The sequence below is a fragment of the Crocuta crocuta genome, unplaced genomic scaffold (assembly GCF_008692635.1).
Source record: "Crocuta crocuta isolate KB4526 unplaced genomic scaffold, BGI_CrCroc_1.0 scaffold13, whole genome shotgun sequence".
NCBI classification, from domain to species: Eukaryota; Metazoa; Chordata; class Mammalia; order Carnivora; family Hyaenidae; genus Crocuta; species Crocuta crocuta.
The window spans coordinates 185829-211954 of NW_027530007.1; the positions used below are offsets into that span (position 1 = coordinate 185829).

At 44.7% G+C, this 26126-nt stretch overlaps 1 protein-coding gene across 3 annotated transcripts in view; it reads right to left on the reverse strand.

The window, feature by feature from the left end:
• Positions 1-26126, reverse strand: part of VPS13D (vacuolar protein sorting 13 homolog D) — a 251706-nt gene that overhangs the window by 67461 nt on the left and 158119 nt on the right. For all 3 annotated transcript variants that reach the window (XM_077763779.1, XM_077763778.1, XM_077763781.1), the window contains 2 exons: positions 18278-18412; positions 17003-17170 (listed from right to left, as the gene is read on the reverse strand). In XM_077763779.1, coding sequence (XP_077619905.1) covers positions 17003-17170; positions 18278-18412 — 303 coding nt within the window. The remainder of the gene's footprint in view (positions 1-17002; positions 17171-18277; positions 18413-26126) is intronic.

A 26126-nucleotide genomic window follows, 5' to 3' on the forward strand; every position in this document is an offset into this window, starting at 1 on the left:
GACTAGCACTTCCCGGGGTCATTGTGAGGATTACGTAAATCAATTCCTGTGAAGACTCAGAATAGTACCTCGCACACAGTCAGTGAAGCAGTCAGTAAATGTTAGTATTGTTTTTTAAGCTACCCATTCAGCCACTAGCTGAAATTCAAAATTCCCTTCAACTGTCTAAATCAGTATAGCGTCTTTCCTGTGTTTTCTATAGAGCCATACTGAAGAAAAGAGAAGTGTAATTAACATTTTAAACACCAGTAGAAAGAATCCACTATGGTAGCTCCCATGGTCAGGCTAATGACTCCTCTCTGGCTATCTCTCTCACAAATCACATGACCGTGAACAAGCCTCCTGGACGGTCCGCTTTGGGAACAGATTATGTGAGACAAAGGCAAGGAAATACAAAATTAACATTGTGGTTACTCCTTATCAAAAAACAGACAAAGCCAGATACACCAGCCGTCCAGAAATGAAGGAAGCAGGCTGTTGGCTTTCGATTGGAATTTCCTAGGATTGTTACCATGTAGTACAAGATTGATCTAAACGTTTCTTTGACACAGTCAAGCTTATGTGAACTGTATCAGAAATCATACAATGAAAGCTTGGGTTTGTGCTCAACAAACAAAACTGCTTTCAAGAAATGTATCACTACCAGGCTGATGAAGAAAATACCAAGACTTCAAAGTACCTAGGTCTATAAATAGGTTCATTTTACTGCTGGGGGGAGGGGGCGACATAGAGGCTAAATAAACAAACAAGAGCAAGTAAATCAAACATTGTCAGGTGACTTTTTTCCTTAAGTCAGCTTAACTGTAAAATGAATTCCTGTGCCAGAACTTCACAGCATTTTCAAGATCGCGCATGCCCTGACGCTGCAAACCATAACGCCACATGGCCACCATCTCAGTGACTCAGCTGTAAGACCGCTTAAGGTATATAAATCTATTCCGTCCTCTCAGCAGCGCCCCCTACAGCTGGCGAGTGGCTTTTCCAAGCAGATGGGGGGAAAGCTAGAGCACACGGCAAGTTGGAACTTTCCGCCCAGATGTGTCAAACAGGGGGAAGAGGTGGCAAAATTCAAGCAGTCCACCTACAATAGTTCAAGAACAGAGGGCTCCTGGGAAAATGAGGCAAAATAGGTCATTGGGGGTTTATGTAATTCTATACAAATAGCAGCTCAAACTGATACAGTATCAGGCAGAATGAATGACGGCTCAAGATTAGAAATAACCAAACGTTCAGATTTTGTTTTTCTTCTGTTTTGAGGGATAAAAGAGAGGAATAAAGAATGTGCTAGAAATTTGGGGAATGCACGCCAAACCTCCCCCCCTCCCCCTACACACAGGGACACACACACACATGCGCTCTTTCTACTCCTCTTTGTAAAAGGCCTTTAATTAGCTCACATCCTATCCTGCCCGGGCGCCCTGCTACACTCTGACACCAGCCTGCTGGCCGGGCAGTGGGCTCTAAGTGCGGCCGGGGAGCGGGCTCCCAGCAGACCCCCTGCCGCTCTTATCTCCGCAGATGCCTGAGGAGTTTGGTATCCCCCTCCCAGGCCTCCTGGGAAGCCGCCCAGCAGGTGCCCATTGGCAACAGTGTTGTGTTACAGGCCTGAATGAATGATCCCCGCAGGAGCTGCCGACTGTTTTCACAGACAGAGAAGGCAGTCAAAAGTCCACCGCGTGAACTTGGGATGACCCCAGCTGCAGAGTCACTGGCGGGTTCATCGGGAGGGCAGGCACGCTTTATTAAACAACTAATACTCTTCACAGATAACTTTCCGAAAAAGCAAAAGTGTTAACTCTTTGCAATCTTGCTCCGACAAGCAAGTGGAGGGGCTCCACGGAGTGACTGAGGGTTTGAACCCAGAGGAAGATTTTAAGACAGAAAGAAGGTGGTTACATGGGGCCTGGAGAAGGGTCAGGACTCAGCCACCATTTGGTCTGCTGTTTTGTTAAAGTGTTCCAGATTAAAGCGAAAGGCAAAAAGTGCCGGTTTCAGGACCCTACTTCGGTTAGGACAGTGACAGCCCAGTGACAGGCAACCCCACAGCCACGCCAGCACAGGGGGCGTCCAGAACCCTCCCCCTCTCGCCCAGACAGGAGACAGGAGGGTGGCCAGGCTGTGCAGAAGGCAACGTGCGAACTCCCAGCAACCACGGGGCTCAGCACAGAAGTCATTCTGTTCCCCGCAGCCATGGGCAGCAGTTCATCCCTCATCCAAGGAGGAATCAGAAAAGGCACACGTTCAGATCCAAGTGTTCTCATAGTCGAGTTCCTTCAGGCTTGCTGGGTGGCGGGCAACGGAACACGGTCCTAGCTGCAGCATTCCGCGAGAGGAGGAGGAAGGGCGAGCAGCCGTTTCTCCGCTCGGTTAGAACCCACACTGAAGGCTCTCTTTTCCCCTCCCCGTCTCCTAACTCACACGGGCTTCAGGAGCCCGGTAACAGCAGTTGTAATTAACACCATGCCGATAAACATATAAACGTTCGGGGAAAGTTCAAAAAATCCCTTTTAACCAACAAAGTTACGTGGACTGTGGCATCAACCAAAGGCTACGTGCCTAGCAGAGTTATCTGTCAAGCTCATCTCATCAGCTGCTCCCTAACTCTGTGCAGGGGGCTCCCTATCTGTGTCTTGTGGGCAGGGGAGCTTTCTTGTTTTGCTTTCAGGTAAGGTGCAGTTTTGCCTGGGTTTGCTCCCTGGACGAGCCATTACTGAAGGACCGGTGACCTGAGGCCTTCGAAGGAGCTGTACTTCCCTCCCGCCTCCGGTGGGTTGACCTTTTCCCAGAACAGATTGGTTTGGCCCATCAAGCCCTCGAGAGCTTTCTGCAATACCATGCACAGCGCTTGCGGTTAAAACACTGAGAGGAATACGACTTGGCCTCTGGTCCTCAAAGAGCTCTCGTGTGGAGACTGACGTATCGTACAAACCTAGAACCAATGTCAAGAATGCTGAGAAAAGGTACCCAAGGTCAGGGCCCTGAGCCCACTACTCTTTCCTCCTTCCCTTCTAGAAGGACAAGAAGCGGACACCCACAACCTGCTGACTCCCATCTCAAAGACAACACCAAGATTTGTAGCCAAGAAGCCCTGAGTTGTAGAGCTGGCCCAGCGACTAACGAGCTGTGAGAACCTTACGGGGGCTCAGTTTCTCCATCTGCAATTTGAGAGGGTGAAAAGCTGACCTTCAAATTCTTTCCCAGATCTGTGTTCTACGAGTGTCCACAAATGTGTCAGAGATTGTGTTGAGGCTCTGAACCTGGGAGGAGCTGGCTTGGTGGCGTTCAGCTGGGAAGAGTGACAGGATTTACAGGCTCAAGATCTCCCTCAGGAGGAACACAAGCTGGGGTTAGGCGGAAAGGGAGAGGTCAGAGAGTGAAGATACCAGATAAAGTATTATCAGCAAAACGAGTCTTCTCAGCCTTCAATTTTTTTTTTTTTTTTTTTTTTTGGTAAATCTGAAGTCAGACACTATTCACTCTTGCGTTTTCCCTTTTATAGAGAAACAAGTGGTAAATTCTTCCTTGTGTTCAGTTCCAAGAATACTTCTCTTTCCATGTAGCTTATTCCTTGAAGCACCTCAACTTGTCTTGGCGTTGGTTTTTAACTTTTTTTTAATGTTTTTTATTTATTTTTGAGAGTCAAGAGAGAAAGAGAGCCAGCAGGGGAGGGCCAGAGAGAGAGACAGATACAGAATCTGAAGACAGGCTCCAGGCTCTGAGCCAGCTGTCAGCACAGAGCCTGATGTGGGGCTTGAACCCACGAATTGTTGAGATCATGACCTGAGCTGAAGTCAGACGTCTAACTGACTGAGCCACCCAGGCGCCCCTGGTGTTGGGTTTTAAATATCAGACTGCAGCAATCCTGAACAATCCTTGCTGATGCCACTGGACATAACATCAACCAGGTATGTAGCAGGTAGGTAGCAGTAGGTGGCTGAGGTCTATCTGGCTTTGCCCTTGTGCTGGTTTCTTAGCAGTTCTGCGGCTGGAGATTTGCACATCTGACGGATTTCAGAGCCAGTCATTCACACGCCACAGCGCGGGTGCCGTGAGAACAAAGCCCTCTCTTGGAAAGTAAAACAAGGGTCACCTCTGTCTCCTCATGTCCAGAAGCCCCCCAGCTCACCCCCACCACCCCTGCTGGGAAGACAGTCTGGCGGGAAAAGCAGGGGCTATACAGTCGTGAGGCCCGGGTATCAGCACTGACTACATGGTTCTGGCAAAACCACTTAACTCGTGTAACTGAATTTCCCGCCACAAAAAGGGATGTGATTGTCACACCTGCCCGGTTGGCCCCGGCAGGAAGCTGCAAGGTTCAATTAGACACAAAAGTGCTGCAATTCCCGATGAGAGACTGCTTTCTAGGGCAGCGATGTCGTCTGTGGGGAAGAGCCTGGGCTGTTCAGGAGCCCTGGGTTCTCATTGTCTTCTGCAAGCTCCCTGTCCCTCCAGGAGTCCAGTACCTTTTCTGTGACTTGATTCCTTCTTCTGTCAAGTGTAAATAATGCCTGCCTTCTTTAATGTACGTTTAAGTTTTTGAAAAACAAATAATAGCAAGAGTGCGCTGCAAAAGTGACATGTCTATAAAAGGACAAGGAGCGATTAGAAGCTCTTCTTCTAGAACTAACTTTGGCATCCTCCCTGCCAGTTTGCACACTACCAGGAAAGAAAATATAATCCCACTGGCCATAATATCCTGCTTTGAAACATTCGTAGGCATCAAAGCTGAAACAATGGACTGTTTTCGGAATTATGTTCTGCTTAATTTTCCTTTCAGTGAAAACACTGAAAGTGATTGCCTCCAAACCTAATGTGTTGTTCTATAAATTCAATAGCTTGCAGGAAATGTTTACTTAAACATCTTTCTCTAATAAAGCAAACAGATATTTCCCATAAGTGTTATTTTAATTCATTAGATTACGAGGAACTGGGTTTTCCTCTCTTTCCCCTACAACCATCTCCCAAGGCTTCCTGATACCTTAAGCAGAGCCTGGGCGGGATCCTAAAATGTGTGCCTGGCCTCGTTTGATTCTGGTCAATGTTCTAGATGCCGAGGGATGGGGATGGGAGAGGAGAAATAGGACCCTGAAAAACCAAAAGCCTTTTCCTCTTAGGTGTTTCTATACATACAGCATGATCTGGATCTCAGTTGGCTTCGGATGTGTTTGGGAAGAAAGTCACACGTAAACTTGTACAGCTGTAAAAGAGTTAGACAACACAAAAAGTCCAGCAGGCATTTCCCTTATGTAATGACCATGTGCTGAAGGAATACCATGGGAAAATGCCGATGGAGAGCCCCAGACAGAGGAGCACACACATGGATACGGCCCGCGTCACTTCCATTTTCCTATAATAAAGATTCACAGGAGAAACTGGCAAAAAAACAAAGACAAAAACACAACTGACAGCAAATAAGATCTTTGCCTCTCAGGAGCTGTAAGTCCACTTCGGGATGCACAGGAGCACACAGAAAATTGGCTCACAGTGCTGCTCAAGCCCATCTCACCCTCGAAAAATACAGCGTTCTGTCCCTCGGCCCCCACAGCATGTATCCTGGGGAAATGCAAGTGGTTTGCATGGATCCCAGGTGCAAATACTCATTCTCCCTTTTCTTGTCTGCTTTACCTGTTCCACAGCCTTCAAAAAACCCAAAATTTTTGTAAGTCTCACGCTCTAGCACCTAGCATGTGACCATGACAAATGTTTGCCTGGTGGATGTTTGAGACAGGTGCACAACTGGCTATTATTTTCCAAGGGCAAATGTGGTGCCTTAACGGAAGCACAGGGTGCCCTTGAAATTTAGAGTGGGGAGAATCTCCCAGGGCATTTGGACTGGACCTTACAAGCTTGGAGCCATCTGGCTCGAGACAGGGAGAAGGGCATTCCAAACAGGCAGGATTATGAACAAGAGTGCAAAGGTGAGAAAAAACATGACTGGGGACATAGAAAGTGACCTGGACAGTTAGCTGTCACTTTCTCTTCACTCTTTACCTGTCTTCCCCAATGTGGTTCCTGGTTTTGGGGTTTATCTCCTCCCTCCTCATGTGCCAAACTAGGAGACATCCTTGTTTTCAAAAATGGCAAGGAAGGTTTCCCCGCTGGTATTTAATCTTTCCCATGTGCCCATCTGAGGTCAAGTGTGGTGTGCCTCTGTCACTTACTGACCAGCTGTGCCCCCACGTCACCACCTCAGGACGTGCTGAGCTTCCTTCAAGAGTCAGGCCTAGACACATCACCATTTGGCTACGAGGAAAGCCAAGCAAAAGTCAGACTCTCATCCCTTCTGGAAGTACCTTCTTTTTCTTTCATGGTCTCTCTCATGGGGGAATTTCTTCTTACCTCCAACACTGTAGAAATTATTTAATGTAATGTCTTGACATGAGCTTAAATTGTCCACCCTACTATCCTCCACGCCACCGTAAAACTCTGGTCCTACAATTCTTCCCACCACACATTGTGTCTGTGTGCTCCCAAACACAGGATTCCTAGACATCTCACGCCAAGAGCACCATGGTTAATGAATGCTTCGGGAAGCCTCTAAGAGGGAAAGATACATTTTCCTCCATCCATGTTCTCTGAAACCCTCTCTGTAGTGGGGAGGGACATGCTAACAAGGCTAACAGACAACACTGATGATAGAAACCCCAGGTCAAATACGGAGTAGATGTCAGTTTCTATAGTATCAGGTAAGATTCAAGAAATCCTGTCCAGCAATGTTCTACAATTCAGGAAGCCAAGGAAAAAATGCAAAGCTCTATTACTTTCTATCTGGCCATTCTGGGTGAGTTATTTACCCATGGGCCTCAATTTTTTAAGTTTTTATTTATTTTGAGAGAGAGTGTGTGTGCCAAAGGGTGTGTGAGGGAGGGAGGGGCAGAGAGAGAGATGGAGAGAGAGAGAGAGAGAGAGAGAGAGAGAATGCCAAGCAGGTCCTGAGCTGTCAGCATGGAGCCCGATGTGGAGCTCGATCTCACAAACCATGAGATCGTGACATGAGCTGAAATCAAGAGTTGGACACTTAACCGACTGAGCCACCCAGGTGCCCCTGGGCCTCAGTTTCTTCTTGATGGTGGGAATAATATCACCTGTTGACTTCAGGCTTATAGAAAGAATCGCAGGTATATGAAGGCTTCATCAACAACTAAAAATCAAAACAAATATACAGCAGTATTATTATTATCCCAATAAGGAATGCTTAAATTCTGGTAAGTTAATCTTACTTCTCCTTTCCTCCATGAAGCAAACCACACAGCGGGCTGGTAGAATTAACCACACGGCTCTCAGGGACAACATGCTGCCCCAGCCTTCTCCATGTGGTTCCTTGACTCAAGCAATGATATTACCAAGCACCTGAGAGCCTCTGCTAGCAGAGCCCAGAGACAGAAATACCTCCAAAATCTGAACCGCTGTCCCATAGACTGAGGGGAGGCGAGAAAGGAAAGGAGTATGAAAGAAAATGAGTTTCCTTCCTGCCTTCAGTTTGCAGGGGAAAGCACCCTCTCCCTACTTTCACAAACTCTGTCCTGAAACATCAAATCTTTTGCTTTAAAAGTACATCCTAGTGGCTTAGAAATGCTACAAGCAGCGAAGTTTAGGAGACGGCTTATGGAAAGCCGTCCACACGCATGTTCAGAGGGAGACCACTATCGGGCACCCCTGACGCAGTCCGAAGCTCTGGCCTGCTCCTCAGCCCGCGCAGGGTAGCAGCAGAGGTCCGAGCGCCCCAAATCCTCTGCTATGTAAATCTGAACAGATCCTGGGCCGGGCACGTCAGCGTGTGAGAAAGTGCAATCATCTGATTCAAGTGCTTTCGAGTCCCTACATTTGCTGTTTGGACAGGGACAGCTCTTCCAGTCCTTTTCTCCCATTTTAACCCTTTTCCATGAGATGGGCGGGGGGGTCCCCAGGTAGTAAAGACTAATTCGGAAAGCCTAGAAATGGCAGTTGGAAAAACCCCGAGTGCCAACACTGAGAAGTTAAAGTAGGCGATGAATGGAAAACTGCTTGAGCTTTACTTTTAAATGATGCCATTTCCAATTGCTTGCGTCCTAGCTTCTACAATGGTTTGGGTTTAGTGGAGGATTTTATCTGTGAAGCTGCCCTGTGTGGAGGAAAAATATACAGGCAGACTTCCAAATCCACATTTTTCTAAAACTTCTGGCTCCAGCGTTCATTATTAAGCTTTAATCAAGGTCACTGACCGCTGTGGTCTTGTTTTTCTCATCTGTGAAAGAGAGATAATACCTCTTTCCTTACGGGGTCCATGGGAAAATTAAATGAGACTGGCTCTGGAAAGCTCCGAGTCCCACACCTGACACACGGTAGCTACTTAGGCAGGCTGTAGCATGCATGTCTCTTTCTGATCTTTAAGGACAATACTGACTAAGGAATCCCTTTGTTCTCCTAAGAGAACACTCCGAGTCAGTGTTCGAAATGGAGAGAGACTTCCAGAGAGAACAATTACCAGGGAGAAAGAAGTATAGGAAAACAGACAAGATATTCCAAACAGAGGATTTTGGCCTTTCACTGCCAAGAATCAGAACTTGATGTGTCCTTCATGTGTTTATCAAAACAGATTATAGTTTTCACCTCTGCAAGAAAGGGCAAACCCTGGTATGAATCACAGACATTGAAACGCAGACAAAGGATGTACCACCACATCCCTGGGGGTGACCGGTCAACCCAAGAGAGCTTGAACATATTCTTCTTTTACTCACCGTGTTTATACTGGGGTCGAAAACCACTATCCTTTGGGGGACACAAATATTTCCTGCCTTTTCAATTTAGCAACTGAACATACTTTTCCACCACACAGACTGTAGTTTTGAAAGACAGAGTGAATTCCTCTGAAATACGAGATGTTCAGTCGAAAAAGATAACTTAAGGACCTGATTCTTAACTGAACTATTATTAGGGCATGAAGACAAATGTGAACCTTTCCAATCTTTCTGTTTCAAAAATAGGGCTTTGCTGGTCTGGTCATTTCCCTGCCACTCCTGCCCGTTGGGCCGCTTGGTTAGGGTGATAAAAGGGGGCAGTGAGACCCGATTTCCTGAGCTCCTTCTTGAGCACGGCTGCTAAGTAGGCCACTGGTCACTCACGGGACTCTCATGTCACCCAACACACTTCTGGTTCCCACAGATATTTGAGATTTGACCAAGTTAGGATAGGTCACGGATGGGTCATTTGGCATCTGAAGTTTTCCTCTAACCAAAAAGAGCTCAGACTAAGGAAACCATGTTAGCATTCCAGGTTATCAGAGGAAAATAAAACAAAAACTCTGCTGCCAAGACTTTGAGTCATTTCTCCATATACAACAGCTTGAAGACACCTCCTCTTCGCTGGAAAAGAAATCCCTTGGGGGACTTATTTAGATCAAAGCCTTTTTGAAAATAGCAAACTCCACATTCTCCGAGGGATAGAGTACTGTCTGAACTGCGTTTCACTTAACCTAAAGTTTCGTGCCAACTTAAATGCACTGAAACCCCGATACTTACAAGAAGGCGTTCATCTATTACTTGCTTCTCGGTACATGGAAAAGCTATTATGAGGATAATCGGCTCAGCTATAAAATGAAGCAGTCATACATAATGACAAAAACAGGTACACGTCATAAATCTCCTTTTTCCCTTCAGGAGCCATGGAGGCAGGCATTCAGTACATTCTTCTGTGCACAGATACAACTTTTGCCTTGGATAAACAGTGCTCTCAGTCTTGTTTGAGCCTTATAAATACACTGCCCACAAAGCAAACACAAACAAATGCTGTTTCTTAAACAAAAGGCAGATGGACCCCTCTACCCTCAGCAAAGTCACAGTATACACGACAGGAGACTGGCTAATGGAAGGGGCGGGCTGAGAACCCCTGCGTGCAGGTCCCCTGGGTCACTGCTATGTCCCAGATCTGGCCCCCTGGACACAACAGGCCAGTGAAATGTTCTCCTGGGAGGAAAGTGGCTCCTCCGCCCGTTGTACCCCAAACAGAGACCAAATAACTAGAACAAAATATGACCTAAAGTTCCCTAGCTAGGTCTTCCACTCAACCACCGAAACTGAGATGATTTGAGGCTCAATCTCTCTCTCTCTCTCTCTCTCTTTTTCTTATGTCACTTGCTTGTATTTCTCTTCAGACGGTTTTCCTGAAGGCTATCAAAGTTCATTCAAAGACTGGGCAGGGCTTTTTGTTCGTTTTTGTTATTCTTGTTGTTTTTATTTTTTTAATATAGAGAGGCATGACTGGAGCAAACCAAGCAACTAGGGTATCTCAAACGTGTAACTAAAAATGTGAATGGAGTAGCGAGTGCAGAAGAGCAGAGCTTGGCTCTGCAGAGTTACTTCACTGACCTGGGCAAGTCACCCCACCTCTCTGGGCCTCAGTTTCTTCATTATATAATGGGGTCATGCTGCCCATCCTACCTACTGACTAGGTTATTCTGATGATCAAATGGTATCACATAAGTGTATCATGTCTGCCGTCACTTACTACCCACTAACCACAAAAGGATGGTGAAGGTCATGACCAATCTACCACAGCAATGACCACAACCACCACCATTTCCTGAGGGCCTGCTTTCCTGAGGGCCTGCTTTGTGACACAGACGACATGATGGGAGTCACCTTACCAGCCAACAAAACGAGGCCAAATAATAAGTGTCTGGTGGGAAATTAGCAGTAACTAATTCTTTACATTCTCTATAGTGCCTGGAAGAAAACCTTGTGCACGCAAAGGGAAAAACATCATGTAGGGGAAAAAAAACAAGGCCTTTCGAATTAGCAGGACTTGGTTTCAAACCCAACCCTGTCATTTCTAGTTGTGTAAACTTGAAAAAATTATTTGACACTCTAAGAGTCATTTCCTGTTTTGAAGGGTAGAGATTAACATGAAGACAGTGTATATAAGAGTTCTATCAGAAGGCCCAACAAACAGAAGGTGGTCAATAAATGCCCTATAGGGGCACCTGGGTGGCTCAGTCGGTTACGCGTCCGACTTCGGCTCAGGTCATGATCTCACGGTTCGTGGGTTCGAGCCCCGCGTCGGGCTCTGTGCTGACAGCCAGCTCAGAGCCTTGAGCCTGCTTCGGATTCTGTGTCTTCCTCTCTCTGACCCTCCCGTGCTCACGCTGTCTCTCTCTCTCTCAGAAATAAATAAAAACATTAAAAAAATAATAAATGCCTATAAATTAGTAAGTATTCCATAATGAAGTAGGGCGTTTCAACCTTATTCCTCTATCTTTCCCCTACTAATGCTGTTTGCACCAAGAAATAACATAAAACTATTAGGTCTTTATCCAACTCATAACAAACCAAACTGATTTAAAACAATGACAAAAATGATGCAGAATAAAAAGTGTTTACCAAAAACCAACAGAAAATTCCCATTTCTTTGACAAAAAATTCAGATCTGTAGGATTTGAGCTGGGAAATTTGGGCTTCGTAGAAACAAACACCATAAAGCAAAAGTGAAAAAAATGAACGTACCATTCAACTGCAAAGGTTATCAGCAAAATTAACATCTAATGAGTCAGGAACCTTGAATTCTAGCTCTTCCATGATTTTGACGAAAATACTCTCAGTTAAAAACAGAGAAAATCATTAAAATATTTACATTCATAAACATAAGTCAAAAGATGCCTGGGATCAGGGCGCCTGGGTGGCTCCGTTAGTTAAGTATCCTACTCATGATTTTGCCGGAGGTCATGATGTCACGGTTGTGAGATAGAGCCCTATGTCGGGGCTCTTCGCTGAGTGTGGAGCCTGCTTGGGATCCTCTCTCTCTCCCTCTTCCTTTCTCTCCACCTCCCTCCCCAAATATAAATTAAAACCAAAAAAAGATGCCTGGGATCAAAAAGTCACCCGTGATCAAAAGCATTCCACCTTGCCTTGATAAAGACACCAGCCCAAGGATGGAAAGCAAGACAGAATGGAGCAAGGGTCTCACTGGTGACGATCGAAAGGGCTCCTCCCCTTCACCGGAAGAGACCAAGACGCTGCTGGCTCCCTGAGGGAAGACTGAGTGACAACTGTCCAGAGCAAACACTGAGCTTCTACAGGGGCAGGAAAGGGAAGGGGATCATTCGCTCTCTGGTTGATGTCTGAGCTTTTCTCAGTTCAAGAAACACTTTTTTGTTTTAGAATAATTATGTAATTTTTCTGTAAATATATGAAAAATATTACACGATAATCAGGGACATGAAAAACTGAGTCTACATAAGAGAGGGAATCTATTCAATGGGCATCTCTTCAATTCTCTGGCTTTGAAGGAGAAGGTCTTACAGATACTCATGTGATGCCTGACTGGGTAAAAGTACACTTTTTGCAGTTTACGCTGCAGAAAGAAACCTGTTCCTCTGACATAATTTTGGAATTTGAAATGCTGTGCTTTTCTTTAAAGGCCGTATTCCACGAAAGGACTCTAGGAGTGATCATTTTGTCATGGCCTTAGAAGGGGTTCAGATCTTTGAAGTTCTATGCACAGGGATAGTCCTTTTGCCAAAATCCAGGCAAGGGAATCCCGGGACACATGCTCCCAGCTTGGCAGCCAGTCCTTAAGTCGTTTCACCTTAGATTTGGAATCTGTAAGTGGGTTTCCGGGGGCTGACAAGGAGAAGTAAAGGCTAAGGGAAATAAAGGGGGTAAAGGGCACAGATTACTTCCCAGCTGTATTTCCTTGAGACTAATAAATAAAATTAAACAAACTAAAAAACTGCTAAAACTATAATATGCCAGAAGTGGATATGATGGGCCTGAAATACAAAATTTGCTACAAATAATTCACAGCATCTATCCAGAGATAAGTATGACCTGTGAATCTATTATCTTCTTATGGGACGAAATGAATTTCCTTTTTAAAATTTTTTTTTAATGTGTCATTTATTTTTGAGAGAGAGAGAGACAGAGTATGAGTGGGGAAGGAGCAGAGAGAGAGGGAGAGAAGACACAGAATCCCAAGGAGGCTCCAGGCTCTGAGCTGTCAGCAGAGAGCCCGACATGGGGGTGGACTCGTGAAGTGTGAGATCATGACCTGAGCTGAAGTCAGATGCTTAACCGACTGAGCCCCCCAGGTGTCCCCAGAATGAATTCCCTTTTAACTTCTCACTGGGTTTTCACATACTTTATTTCTTTTGCTCCTCAGGTCAGCGAGATGAAGGGAATCACTATCATCTTTTCATAGGTTGAAAAAAAAGGCCCTCAAGGTTAACAGAGAAAAAGATTACCTAAAGGCAGGAATAGCGGCTAGAACCCAGGTATCCCCACTGACAGCCCTACGCTCCCCCTCAACGCACCATCCTGTGTCTGCAAATAATGCTGTATGATTTTGGGGGAGGCATAAGCCTCTCTGACAACCCAATAAAAACTTTAGACCCTTGCTCCAGAAAAATACACATATATACAATATTTCTAATGATTTTCAAGCGGTTTATGGAGCTGCTCTGCTCCACTCAAAATGCAATGAACCAAGGCTAAAGCCCTCTGGTCTCTGCAGCCAAGTGGTGCTGGCTGGGGGGTGTTGGTGAGGTGGGGGTCTGTCTTCTGACCCCTTTAATCAAGAGGACTCAGGCACCCTTTAAAGGAATACTTCCCACAGGCCAGCAGTTGATTATTGTGGTCATTTGCACTTCCTTAAACTTCTCTCATGTACACACAAAAGCAAACAAAACATTCCCCCAAAGGAACATGAAAGGTCTGATTTCAACCCACAAAACTTCAAGAAAATGGAGATCTTTAGCCAAACTCCACGCCAACAGAATCACAGACGATCTGGGCGGGTATTCAGTTGACAGACCTGGCTTCGCGAGCCACGGTTCCAACAAGAAGCGGTAATGTGACCTTTTGTTGCTTTCTCATCTTAGATATAATTGTTATAACACATTCGGCATTCTGGGTATCACAGCAATTCCTCTGAGTAGCGGCCTGTGACGCCAACACTGATTAGCTTACTAAAGGCGAGAGAAATACACGAAGGAGACCCCAACCACATGGGGAGCAGGGTCCCCACTCAAGAGGCCTTGGGTCCTGGAAGACAGGCCCCTTATGCAAATCCGATGACAATATAAAGCATGGCATCCAATAAAATGCATGATCACTGCCACCTGGGGCTTCATAGAGACCTGGGGGTGGGGGCTGGGATAAGGAACATTCTGCCCTTTCTGCGTGAGTTATATTCTCATGTGGACTTGCAGGCTTCAAAGATAGTTTTCCAGGGGAAGCAGAAGAACGAAGGAACAAATGAGACTTCCATAAAGAGGGAGAATAAAGAAAGGGCCAGCCCAGTGCACCCGGGTGGCTCAGTCGGTTAAGCTTCCGACTCTGGCTCAGGTCATGATCTGAGGGTTTGTGAGTTTGAGCCCCACATCGGGCCTTTTGCTGTCTGTGCAGAGTCCATTCCAGGTCCTCTGTCTCCCCCTCTCTCTGCCTCTCTTTCTCAAAAACAAACACTAAAAAGAAAAAAATAAAAGGGCAGCCCTTTTCATCAGGATGTTACACAGATACTCTGGAGAAACCCACACAACGTCTCACCCATGCAGAGGCCACAGGCAGGTTTCCAGCTTCTTCACTCTCGTGCACGTGACCTATGGAGGGTTCCTCCCAGCCAAAGTGGCCCAGATGGGGTCTGATTCCCCCACTCCTTGTGTCTGAGACCCTCCTCCTCCGGAGATTGGAACACTCTGGCTTTCATTTCAGGGGCGTTAATGGTTCCCTGGTGGGTAACGTCTGAACATTTTAAGTTAATGCAAACAGAAGAGTCAAAGTGAGGAACCACTTCTCTTGTCCAGCCTGTATGTTTCAAAGTTTTCATAACATTCTATCTCATTTTATCCTCACAGTGAGCCTGTGAAGTAGGTGCGCTTCAGTTCCAGTTGAGGAAGGCCTCACAATAAACCAAAAGGGCATTTCTTTTTCAAATTAAAGCAGAGCCCAGGGGTACAAAAACAAAGAACGTAATTATAAAACCAAAGCGGCTTTCTACGTTCATTAGAGTTTCAACAAATTAAATAAAATCTTGTAGCCGGGCATTTACAAGTGAATATTTAAGTGCTGTTAACACCACTCTGAGTAGCTAAAGGAATGCTGGGCAATCCGCACCACCACTAGGATGCGTCAGGTCACCGTGGGGTGAAGGTCCAAGGTCTGAATGAGAAATGATAAAAGGCAGAAGCAGACATCCTCATTTAGACTCTGAACCTGAGTCTGTTTCTCACCCATGATTTAGAAAGTCTCTCTTACAGGGTGCCTGGGGGCTCAGTCGGTTAGGCACCTGACTCACGATTTCGACTCAGGTCATGATCTCATGGTGCGTGAGATCGAGCCCCACACTGGGTTCTATGCTGATGGCCCAGAGCCTGCTTGGGGTTCTCTCTTTCTCCCTCTCTTTCTGCACACTGCCCCCCACCAACTCCTACTCGCGCTCTCTCCCCCCTTTCTCTCAAAATAAACATTTTTAATGTCACTCCTTCCTCTCTACCTGTCACCCTTGCTATAAAAGTTGACAGCACTGTCTATGTTGAACCACAAGCCAAAAAGTGTTTAACAGAACTACCATAACAGAAATGGATCTGAATAAAGAACTATCATCTCTAGAAGACAGTTTAGAAAACAGGAATAAATCCCCAGCTCTCACACCGTCACCAAGGTCACCGTGCGGTACAGAAGTGTTCAACTCACTTTTGCACCTGCCCTTCAAGACAGCCTCCTGTGTGGCAATGCTAAAGCCTCTTTATGCTAAAGCCAGCTTTCCATCAGCATGGCCCATGGCATAGACGCACCTGTGACTTCACCCCAGTGCAGTTTACCAGAAACAAGCTGAGAGCACAGGTGCCTTCTCAGACCCGGTTCCTTCAGGAAAAGGTCAGTCTTTAGGAGGAAAGTCTGTGGGTTGACAGGAAGAGGAGGGGAGCAGAGGCCTTCCACATGTCGTCAAACATCACTTCCCCTCCAACTACCTTCTCCTTTCCCAACTTCACACGTTAAAATCAGCTCCTCCCAAAAATAAATAAATTGTGGAATAACACAATGTCCACTAAACAAGGGGCTAGTGAACAAAAGTCAACCAGACAGCAGGACACAGGAGAATTACACCTGTAATCCACGGCTCTAGAAGCCTGTTTTAGTATGGATTTTATCCTGTAAGCTATGGGAAATAACTGATAGATTTTAGGCAGGAAAACAGCACAATCAATTCTTATTTTTTTCGTTGTTACTATTTACAAAAAAATTTCTTTTTAAACATTCGGTTTTGAGAGACAGACAGACAGAGCATGAACAGGGGAGGGGCAGAGAGAGAGAAAGAGAGGGAGACTCAGAATCAGAAGCAGGCTCTAGGCTCTGAGCTGTCAGCACAGAGCCCGACGTGGGGCTAGAACTCACAAACAGTAAGTAAGCTGGTGACCTGAGCTGAAGGGTGCTTAACCAACTGAGCCTCTCAAGTGCCTCATCAAATCCTATGTTTTAAGTTTATTTATTTTGAGAGAGAGAGAGAGAGAGAGAGAGAGAGAGAGAGAGAATGAGCACAGCAGAGGAGGGGCAGAGAGAGAGGGAGAGAGAGGATCCTAAGCAGGCTCTATGTTGCCAGTGCAGAGCCCAACGTGGGGCTCGATCTTACAAACTGTGAGATCATGACTTGAGCCAAAACCAAGAGTCCAACACTTAAATGACTGAGCCACACAGGTGCCCCTCAAATCCTATGTTTTAAAAAGTGAGTTCATTCTGGTGGCCCTGTGCAGGCTGCGGTGGGGTCCAGAGGGTCAGGCAGCCAGTGCAGTGGCCCAGGGAAGAGACAACCAGAGCCTGGGAAAAGGCAGTGGTGATGGAGAGAAGGAAGATGAGATACTGTAGAGGGCTTGGTGGACCTGGTGCCTGGTTGTCAGAGGTGAGGGGAGGCAGGGCAGGTGGGTAACGAAGCACAGGCTGTGACTTCTCACAGCCTATTAGCTATGACAGGAATCACGGTAATGTAGAGGACCCATGAGGTTAATGACGATGGAATTTCACCTTTAATTCCTTACCTTGGCAGCAGAGTTTGATACGCCATGTGTGACATTTCTGATAAGGCCCCCAACGTTTCCATACTTTATCAGTCCAGTAACCCCTTCGGAAACATCGTTCAAAAGCCCCATGGGATTGCCAAGAAAGTCCACTGATCCCAGGATCCGAGCTGCCTGGCTAAGGAGTTCCTGTCAAATGGAGCAGAAAGAGAAGATGAAAACCAGCACCTGTTGATACTTGCAGGTAGAATGTCCCAGGCAAATAGGTCAGAGATCTGTCTTGTCCCCATCCTCACCAACACCACAGTGACCTCTGAATTCTCATCAACTGCAAGTTCCTAGGTTTTCATGAGCTCCACCTAAGCTCTCCCAACCCATGTATCTCAGGGATTACTTCCTGCACTCAGAAATACTCCTCAAAACCATTCCGAAGAATAAATAAAAGCTCTGCAACAGGAAAGACTCTTTACAAACATTTGTTAGTATATACATCACACTCTCTGTTGTTTCTATGAATAGGAAACTCAGAAGCATGGAGAGTTTCAGAAGGAAATGAGGGAGGAAAGTATTTGGTAGCGCCCCCTGTAATCAGCAGGGTGTGGTGCATAAAGAAGTCACGTTCAGATCTAGCCAGCAGCCCTTCACTTTCTGTGTCCAGGGTCCAAGGTTTTCTGCTCTGTCACTCTCCCTACCGTTTAGTGGAAACATCACCAAGTAGGAAAGTTGAAGAAGGAAGCCAAGAAGGAAAGAAGGGAGATGGGAAGGGGGAGGGAGAAAAGGAAGCAGGAACAGAATATATTTTGACTTAGACAGTTAATGAATTTGATATGATCTTGACCTATCTATTTATCGAAGAGTCTGAATAATAAATACAAAACGGAAAATGTCCAACTTGATTAAAAAAAAAAAATTGAAGTTCAATGCTATGGCAGGATCTCACAGGCTCCAAGAATACTGATGTGGTTTCAAACGTCGGCCCATGCCCAGTAAATAGAGAGGTCATAGTCTTTTGTGTTACCATTAAAGCATCAATTAAACCCTTAAAAGCTGTTACTAACCTAGTGGAAGCCCCCAAGTCTAGTTCTCTGAGGGACAAGACTAACAGCCTGTAAATCAAATACACTGTTGGAGGATTTTCATGATGTGTATGGGCTTCGTGGGCTGTGACCTGACCCCTAACACAGCAAATGTTTAACTGGGTTCTCAACAGTAATGTCTTAGTAACCAAAATTCCCCAACAACCAAAACAAACATTCTGCTTGTGTTCCAGCCACTAAGTATTTCTCCAAAGCTCACCTCCTGGAAATGTTTGAGGATATCATTGATGATGAACTCCTTGGTCTCATAGGGATGTACCCGAGTAAATGGATCCAGATTAATCACAGCATCCTCAAATCGAATCAGTGGAAATCCCAAGGTACTTTTTAGGGCCTAGTTAGGGAAGAAAGGAAATGACATACTTTAGCCATTTGATGGCCTTCCAGGGTACTATGATTTTGGATTCCATGAAAGCCAAATCAGTTTTCCAATGAGAGTCAAGGTTTTGATATTTATAAATAGGGATTTTCCCTGTAATTATAAAAGTATAATATTAGGAAAAAAGTCATCCAAAGTAATATATATCACATAGAAATAAACACTCTTAGCTTCACACAGTGGCTTCTTATAGTCAATGTTAAGTTTGTGAGAATCACTAGGTTGTTACATACAGCTGCAGTTGCTTAATTTTCATTGTTATGTAGTATTCCAATATATAAATAAACACAATTTATTAAACTATTGCTGTTGATGAACAGTAATGCTGTTTCAAATTTTTTGCTATTATGAATAATGCTTCTATGAACTTCATGCACACATCTTTGAGAGCACATTTGTAAGCATTTTTCTTGAATATATACCTGGGAGTGGAGCTGCTGTGTCACAAGGAATATACACATTCGGCCCTAGTATATACAGTACTGCCAAACAGCTGTCCCCAGCAGCTAAACTGGTTTACACTCCCTTCAGCAGCCTATGAAACTTCCTGTTGTTCTACACCCTCATCAACACTTGGTATAGACACCCTTTTAAAAGACAAATATTCTGATAGGTGTGTAATGGTATCTCAGTGTGATTCTTTTTTTTTTTTTTTTTTTAAGCTGTATTTTACTTATTTGAGAGAGACAGAGACACTGTGAGTGGGGGAGGAGCAGAGAGAGGGAGAGAGAGAATCCCAACAGTCTCCAAGCCACCAGGACAGAGCGCAACGTGGGGTTTGAACTCACGAAACTGTAAGGTCACAACCTGAGCCAAAACTAAGAGCCGGACGCTTAATCCACTGAGCCACGCACACTCCTCTCAGTGTGGTTTTAATTTCCATTGTCCTGTTGAAGAATGCACCTTTTAACACACATATTGGTCATTTTTGTGAAGTGCCTACTCAAGTCTTTTGCTTATTTTTTAGTGGATTGTCTGTTTTTTTATTGCTTTGTAGGAGTTTTTCATATATATTTGGTAGAGAAGTCCCTGGTGAATAGACGTATTACAATTTTCTTTTCCCATTCTGTAACTACTTATTCTTTGAAAGGTGTTCTTTGATGATCAGACTTTTTTTTTTTTTTTTTTACAAATAGTTTATTGTCAAGTTGGTTTCCATATAACACCCAGTGCTCATCCCCACAAGTGCCCTCCTTCATGTCCATCTCCTCCCTCCCCCCCGCACCCACCAGTCCTCAGTTTCTCAGCATTCAGGAGTCTCTCATGGTTTGCCTCTCTCCCTCTCCCCCACTATTTCCCCCCTTCTTCTCCCCCATGGTCCTCCGTCAAGTTCCTCCTAATCCTCCTATACGTGCAAACATATGGTATTTGTCCTTCTCTGCCTGACTTATTTCGCTCAGCCTAACACCTTTCTTAATGAAATCCAACCTACTGATCTTTTCCTTTATGGTAAGAGCTTTCTGTTTCCTCATTAAGAAATTATACCTATACCAGGGTCATAAAGATACATCCTATGTGTACCTAAAAAAATTTTATTAACATTTCACATTTAAATCTATAATCTACTTGGATCTGATTTTTTTAGGTGTGAAGCAGAAATCAAGATCCATTTTTTCCAGATGGATATCTAATTGCTTAAGTAACGTTTACTGAAATGATCTCCCTCTCTCCTACTGCAGTACGCTGTAAACTTTGTCATAAGTTGACTAACCATATTTATGTGTCTGTTTCTCAATTCTCTTTGTTTCATTTTGTCCTGCCTTCTGCCACTACCACCCTGTCTTAATTACTGTATTTTTGTAATGAGTTTTGAAATCTGAGAGAATAAGCTCTTCAACTTTGTTTTTGTTTTCAGGATCACCTTGGTTATTCTTTGAACTTTTCATGTCTAATTAAATTTTAGAATCAGTTTGTCAATCTGCCACAAAAAGCTGTTAAAATTTTCATCAAGATTGCACTGAATCTATAGATCAATTTGAGAAGAAATGACAGCTTCACAGTATGGAGTCTTCCAATGTATTAATGTCATATGTCCCCTTACCTATTTAGTTCACTTTTCTCTTGATAAAGTTCAATTGTTTTCCATACAGAGGTCTTACATCCACCCTTTGTTGGATTTATTCCTAGGTATCTGTGGTGGATTAAAAATGATCCTTATGGTCCACACTTAACACATAAGGTGATCGTATACAAGTCAGGCTCAGTTGACTGCCAGATGAGTAACCACAGGTCAGTCCAGCAGAAGCAGCCATTCAGCGGAGTCCAGCCCACAGAACTGCAAGTAAAATGACTATTCTAAAGTACTAAGTTTTGGGGTGGTTGGTTACACAGCCATAAATAATGATACTGTATTTGATGTTTTAACAATGCTCTAAACTATATCCTTCAAATTTTTCCTTTCCGTTAACATTGTACACTATCTCTAGTGACCTTCCTAAATTTACTTATTCATTCAGATGACAACTTCTCTGTATATTCTTTCAGATTTTCCAGGTACGTATTTATAGTCTCTGCAAATAATAAAGTTTTCATCTTCCTGTTCAGTTCTTATACCTTTTATATCTTCTTTAATCTTTCTAGCTTTATTGCACTGGCTACAATCTCCAGTAAGACAGTGAAGAGTAGTGATGATGGGCACCTTTCCTGCTTTCAACATCCCACCATTGAGTATGTGTGCTGTAGCTTTTTTATACATATACTTTATCAGATTCAGGCAGTTTCCTTCTATTTTTTGCTTGCTAAATTCTTATAATAAATAGATGCTGAATTTTGTCCAAAGGCTTTTGTGCAACTATTGAGAGAATCATATTTTTTGGTCTTTCATTTTGTCAATGTGGTTTGTCAATAAATTACATGATTTCTTTGAAAATGTTAAACCATACTTACATTACTGGAATAAACCCAGTTTAGTTCTATTTCTTTTCTTTTTTTTATAANGCTTAACCGACTAAGCCACCCAGGCGCTCCAGTTCTATTTCTTTTCTTATGCACTGCTGTATATGCTCCGTTAATATTTTGTTCAGATTTCTTATATATACATATATATACACATCAAAAAGAAAGCGAAAAGACAAACGAAAAAACAAAGGAAAGAACCTTGCAACTTATATCAGAGACAAAAGTGAAGAGCTTCTAAAATTACAGGTGATAAAAGACCAATAATAGGATTTTAAAAAAATGGGCAAGTGATATGGCAGAAAGCTTGGTTCTCAGAGGAAAAGAGTGGCCTTTAAACAGGTGGGCCAGAAGTAGAGGAAAAGAAAGCTGTGAAGAAGACAAAGCAACAAGCAGGATAATTAAGGGGAGAACCAGAAAGGAATGGGGAGGTCCGCAGTACCGAATCCAGCAGAGGGCCCTACAGCGATGAGGTCAGAAAACAGGCGCCTGGATCTGGGGCCTTGGGAAGTCACGAGTAACCTCCTACTAAATAATGTGAGAACAAAACATTTCAGAGATTAAGAGCGTTCTTAGGTTAATTCAGCCTAACCCTCTCATTTTTTAAAATAAATGAAACCAAAGAAATGTTAAGTGGATGATCCAAACTCGTGCAGTCAGTTATTAGGAGATCTTAAACTTGAACGTGCTCATTTCCACGAGAGCAACCACCCATTAGGTGGAAAGCCTGCAGATCAGAATGGAGGATTATGCTGTTGCTCTTGAAAAATGTTCTGCTATTCATTCATGCGTGCTTCACCCGTCTAGGCGGTGGCGATTGAGAAACTGAGGCCCGGCTGGCTTAACGGCCCTGCTCAGAGCCACACAATAAACCTGCCAGGGAAGGTGGGACATTGGTTCGACAGTTTGTTTTGCCAAAACAACGCTGAGCATTACTTTCTTCTCAGAGTAGAGGAAATGAGATCCAAACAAAGGCTTAAGGCAGAAGCTTTTTTACCCCAACTTCCTCATCGCAACCAAACACTGAAATGAGGAACCATTCGGAGTAGCAAAGACTTTGAAACCTCTACCAAGCTGTCAAAACCCTCACGAGAGACACCATCCCCTTTCTGAATGGCTAATGTGCTTTGTCTGAACCAAGGAAGTACTCTGGATCTTCGGTAAAACTTCTCTGTACCTTGTCCTTTACTGCTTCGGTGCCTCCCACATTGGAAAAAGTGGAGAGATGCAGCCTGTGGTATGAATTATTCTGCCACCTTCAGGTTGTTCTGGTTGAAGTAAAAGAGATGAAAGAGGGAAAGAGCCAAACAGGGCTCTTTCCTGCAGTAACTGACAAATCAAATACGGTAGTATACAAAGTTGATGCTTATTTACTTAAGTAGCAGACAGTTTCCTGTTATAAAACGGATTCTGGAGAAAGCAGTGTGTGCTCAGAAGTTCCTAATAAAACTAGGAAACTGTCTATTCCTGCCTCCTGCAGACGAAAACCGCTGAAGTCTTCCAGAAGCTTTATAGAGGCGAAGGGAGAAATACCTGTCCATATGCCATAAGGTCTCAGATCACAAGCCAGTCCCTGGCCCACGTCTTTCCCTTTCTTAGTTTATCCTGCACTAAACAAAACTGTCTGGAATTCATTCTTTAAAGGTTTATTTATGGTACATAGAGACTGTTTATGCGAAGCAGTGTATTTGCCCATTTCCCTCCCGGGACAGTGTTTAAAACTACAGGGATATTTCCCTCTCTGGCACTTTCTGAAATACAATTAACAATACTGGATCTTTTTTCCTTTTTACAAATCTGGTTTTTATTTAGGGAGGGGAGGAAAAAAGTAAAGGGTCTGAAGTTTCCCAACAAATTATTTCAAGCCTTTGAGAAGACAGTTTTAGGCTTTTTAAATAGTGTCTTTGTTTGAAATTCCCCCTCACCCCCACCCTCTTGCTCTCTGACCATTAAAATGTAGGTTTTCTTCCAAACTAGATTGCTCAATTAAAGCCCTTCTTTTGTAATACCCCAATGCTCTCAATGGGAAATGGACTGCTTGCTGGAGGCCACCTCGTGAAACCTTTTAAAGGCTCCTGGCTTCTTTTGATCTTTGAAAAAACCAAAGCACATATACACTACCTGGCGTTTTCGATATTCCTCTGCTACCCTCTAACACACACACTTGAGAGTATAATGGAGAGGGGGGTGGAGGGGAGGAATGTGTGTGCATTTGTGAAATGGAACTATTATCTGCCCCTTCTCCCATCACAGAAGAAGGAATCCAATCGAGATAGCAGATGAGAAACTGCTCTGAGTCCTTCTGAACAGACACTGTATCTGGCAATCACGTACCCTCAGCGTAAACCTGAAGAGGCTTCCCTCTGAGATTTCTGACAGCCTCGCTCCTGGCCTGGAGTCAAGAGAATCAAGATAATTATTCCTTCAATACCAAAGACATGGTTACCTTTTAGTCAGACTCCCGTGATTCCTGCTCTGGGATAGCACTCCATTCCCTAAGTACATACTTTTAGCCATTACACATTCATCTCCAAGAGCGTATCGCTCTTCCTAAGAGCTACTAATAAAGGGATATTACTCTGTTAGGAAACTCTTTGAATAAATGACAGTATTTTATGAGCCCCCGACTCCGCTAGGAGAACTCGAGACACAGTAAAACAGTGTCTCCCACAAGCTGCAAATTTAACTCTGAAGTCCCAATTCCCCGCCGCACTGCCTGAAACACGGATGCACCCCCGTTCACGGTGCCCCCCTGCCCCACAGCCCATGACATGGCTGCTGCGCTCAACTTCTTTAACAATCGTTTGAAAATGCCTTCAAACTGTTCCTCAGAACAGGGCCGAGTGAAACATCTGACTTAACTGATTCCCGGTGCATCATGCACACAGAGCACAGACGCAGGCATGGAGGCCACGTGACTGGGGGTCTGGAGCCACTTGGGCTGTAGGAAGCCATATTGCATTTGGCAGTCTGGGGGAAAGTTTTCTGCTGGGAGCAATCTGAGAGGAATAGTTAGGTGTCTGTGTTTCTAAGTAAGATGATTTAAAAAACAAGAAGTCCTTCACTCTCAGGAAATGCTTAACATTGGTTTGTTGGGTGAGTGCCAAGTGCTCTGGGGGAATATATACTTTATCAAACAAACCCATTCCAAAGGGTCACGTAAGTCAAGTGGATACTTGTGGATATTAGCAAGATAGTGGTTTTCCCATGGTTTTCCCCCCACTCGCATGCTAATTGTAAGTATCTAGTCTCCTGGGAAACATGAAATTAAAGCCAATCAAGCAGACAGGAGAGTCTGATGGAAAGGGCACACCGCGCTGTTCTCGCGACGGTGGCCCCACAACTCTGGTCTCGACCGGCACTCCTGACAACTCACGCCCAGCTTGCTGCCTGCATGAAGCGGTCACCTTCGCCCTACCAAGTATGATCTGGCGTCGACCAGACTATACTGTCTTGTTACCTATATGTCTATTTTAGAAGCTGTGAGCTGGCAAACAGCATCACATGAAGCCCACACATGTGTTTTGTTAGGCCCACGAGGTTTTTAAAGAAAACAACTCAAATTGGTTGCCAACATTTCAAAACCAGGAGATTCCACATAAAAATCCAGATTTCCTGCTTCACTTTAAAAATCTGAAGCTCCGGCAACACTGGGTTCAGTGTTCATTGCTATGACAGCAATGGGCTGGAGCTGAGCCGAGGCTGCCCCTCGGATGAAGTGTCCCCACTGAACTGCTTCACTTAATACACCGCTGGCACAGTCCTGGGAGGCATTTGAATCTATGACTCCAAGTTGTGTCCTTATTTGTTCAGGCCTATAGCTATTCCTGCTCAGAAGAGAGACCATCATGTGGCATCCTAAAGGAGGCAGCATCGGGCAGTGGAAATGTCCTCGGCTGGTGAGCAGGGAGATGAGTGTCTTGATAACCGTCTGTGAGAACAACGAAGGAAAGAACCAGAAGCAATAGGTTCAAGTTGCAGTGAGGCAGATTTAAACTCAATCTAAGGAAAGACCTAACAACCGCCTCTTCCCATTACAGCCACCTTCACAGGCTTGAGTGGAAGAACACTCTGAACTCCAACATTCTTGTTCACTGAGCAGGGGGTCGCTGACGACTCTTACAGCTCTAGAATTCGCTGAGGCCCGGGGCGCCTGGGGGGCTCAGGCAGTTAAGCGTCTAACTTCAGCTCAGGTCATGATCTTGCGGCTCGTGGGTTCGAGCCCCATGTTGGGCTCTGTGCTGACAGCTTGGAGCCAGGAGCCTGCTTCAGATTCTGTGTCCCTCTCTCTGCACCTCTACACCCCCCCATCTCTCTCTCAAAAATAAACATTAAATTTTTTTGACATCTGCAGGAGTGTCACATTCAGATACGGTGGTCGGTGAGGCCACATCTCAGTGGTATGCAGTCAAGTGTGAGCCTTGAAGGTGGCAGACATTCTAGTACCAGCCATTCACAAGGAGGTGGATACTCAGGCGGAGAGAACTAGGGGGACGGGCAGGCGGGCAGGGCTCTAGCACAAAAGGAAGATACCATCTTGGTTGCAGCTTTTCTCCTGAATCTGAGAGTGACCCCAAGAAAGTGGGTTCTTAGCGCACTGAGATACGCCAAGAGCCAAGTAGATGGCAGATGGGTTTTATGTCATTCTCTGTTCACCACATTACTCCTCAATCTTTAGCAAAGTCATACTTAAACATAAAAAACACATATACGTATATATACTCTACATACATATATATACGTACATACATATACATACCACCCCCCCCCCAAA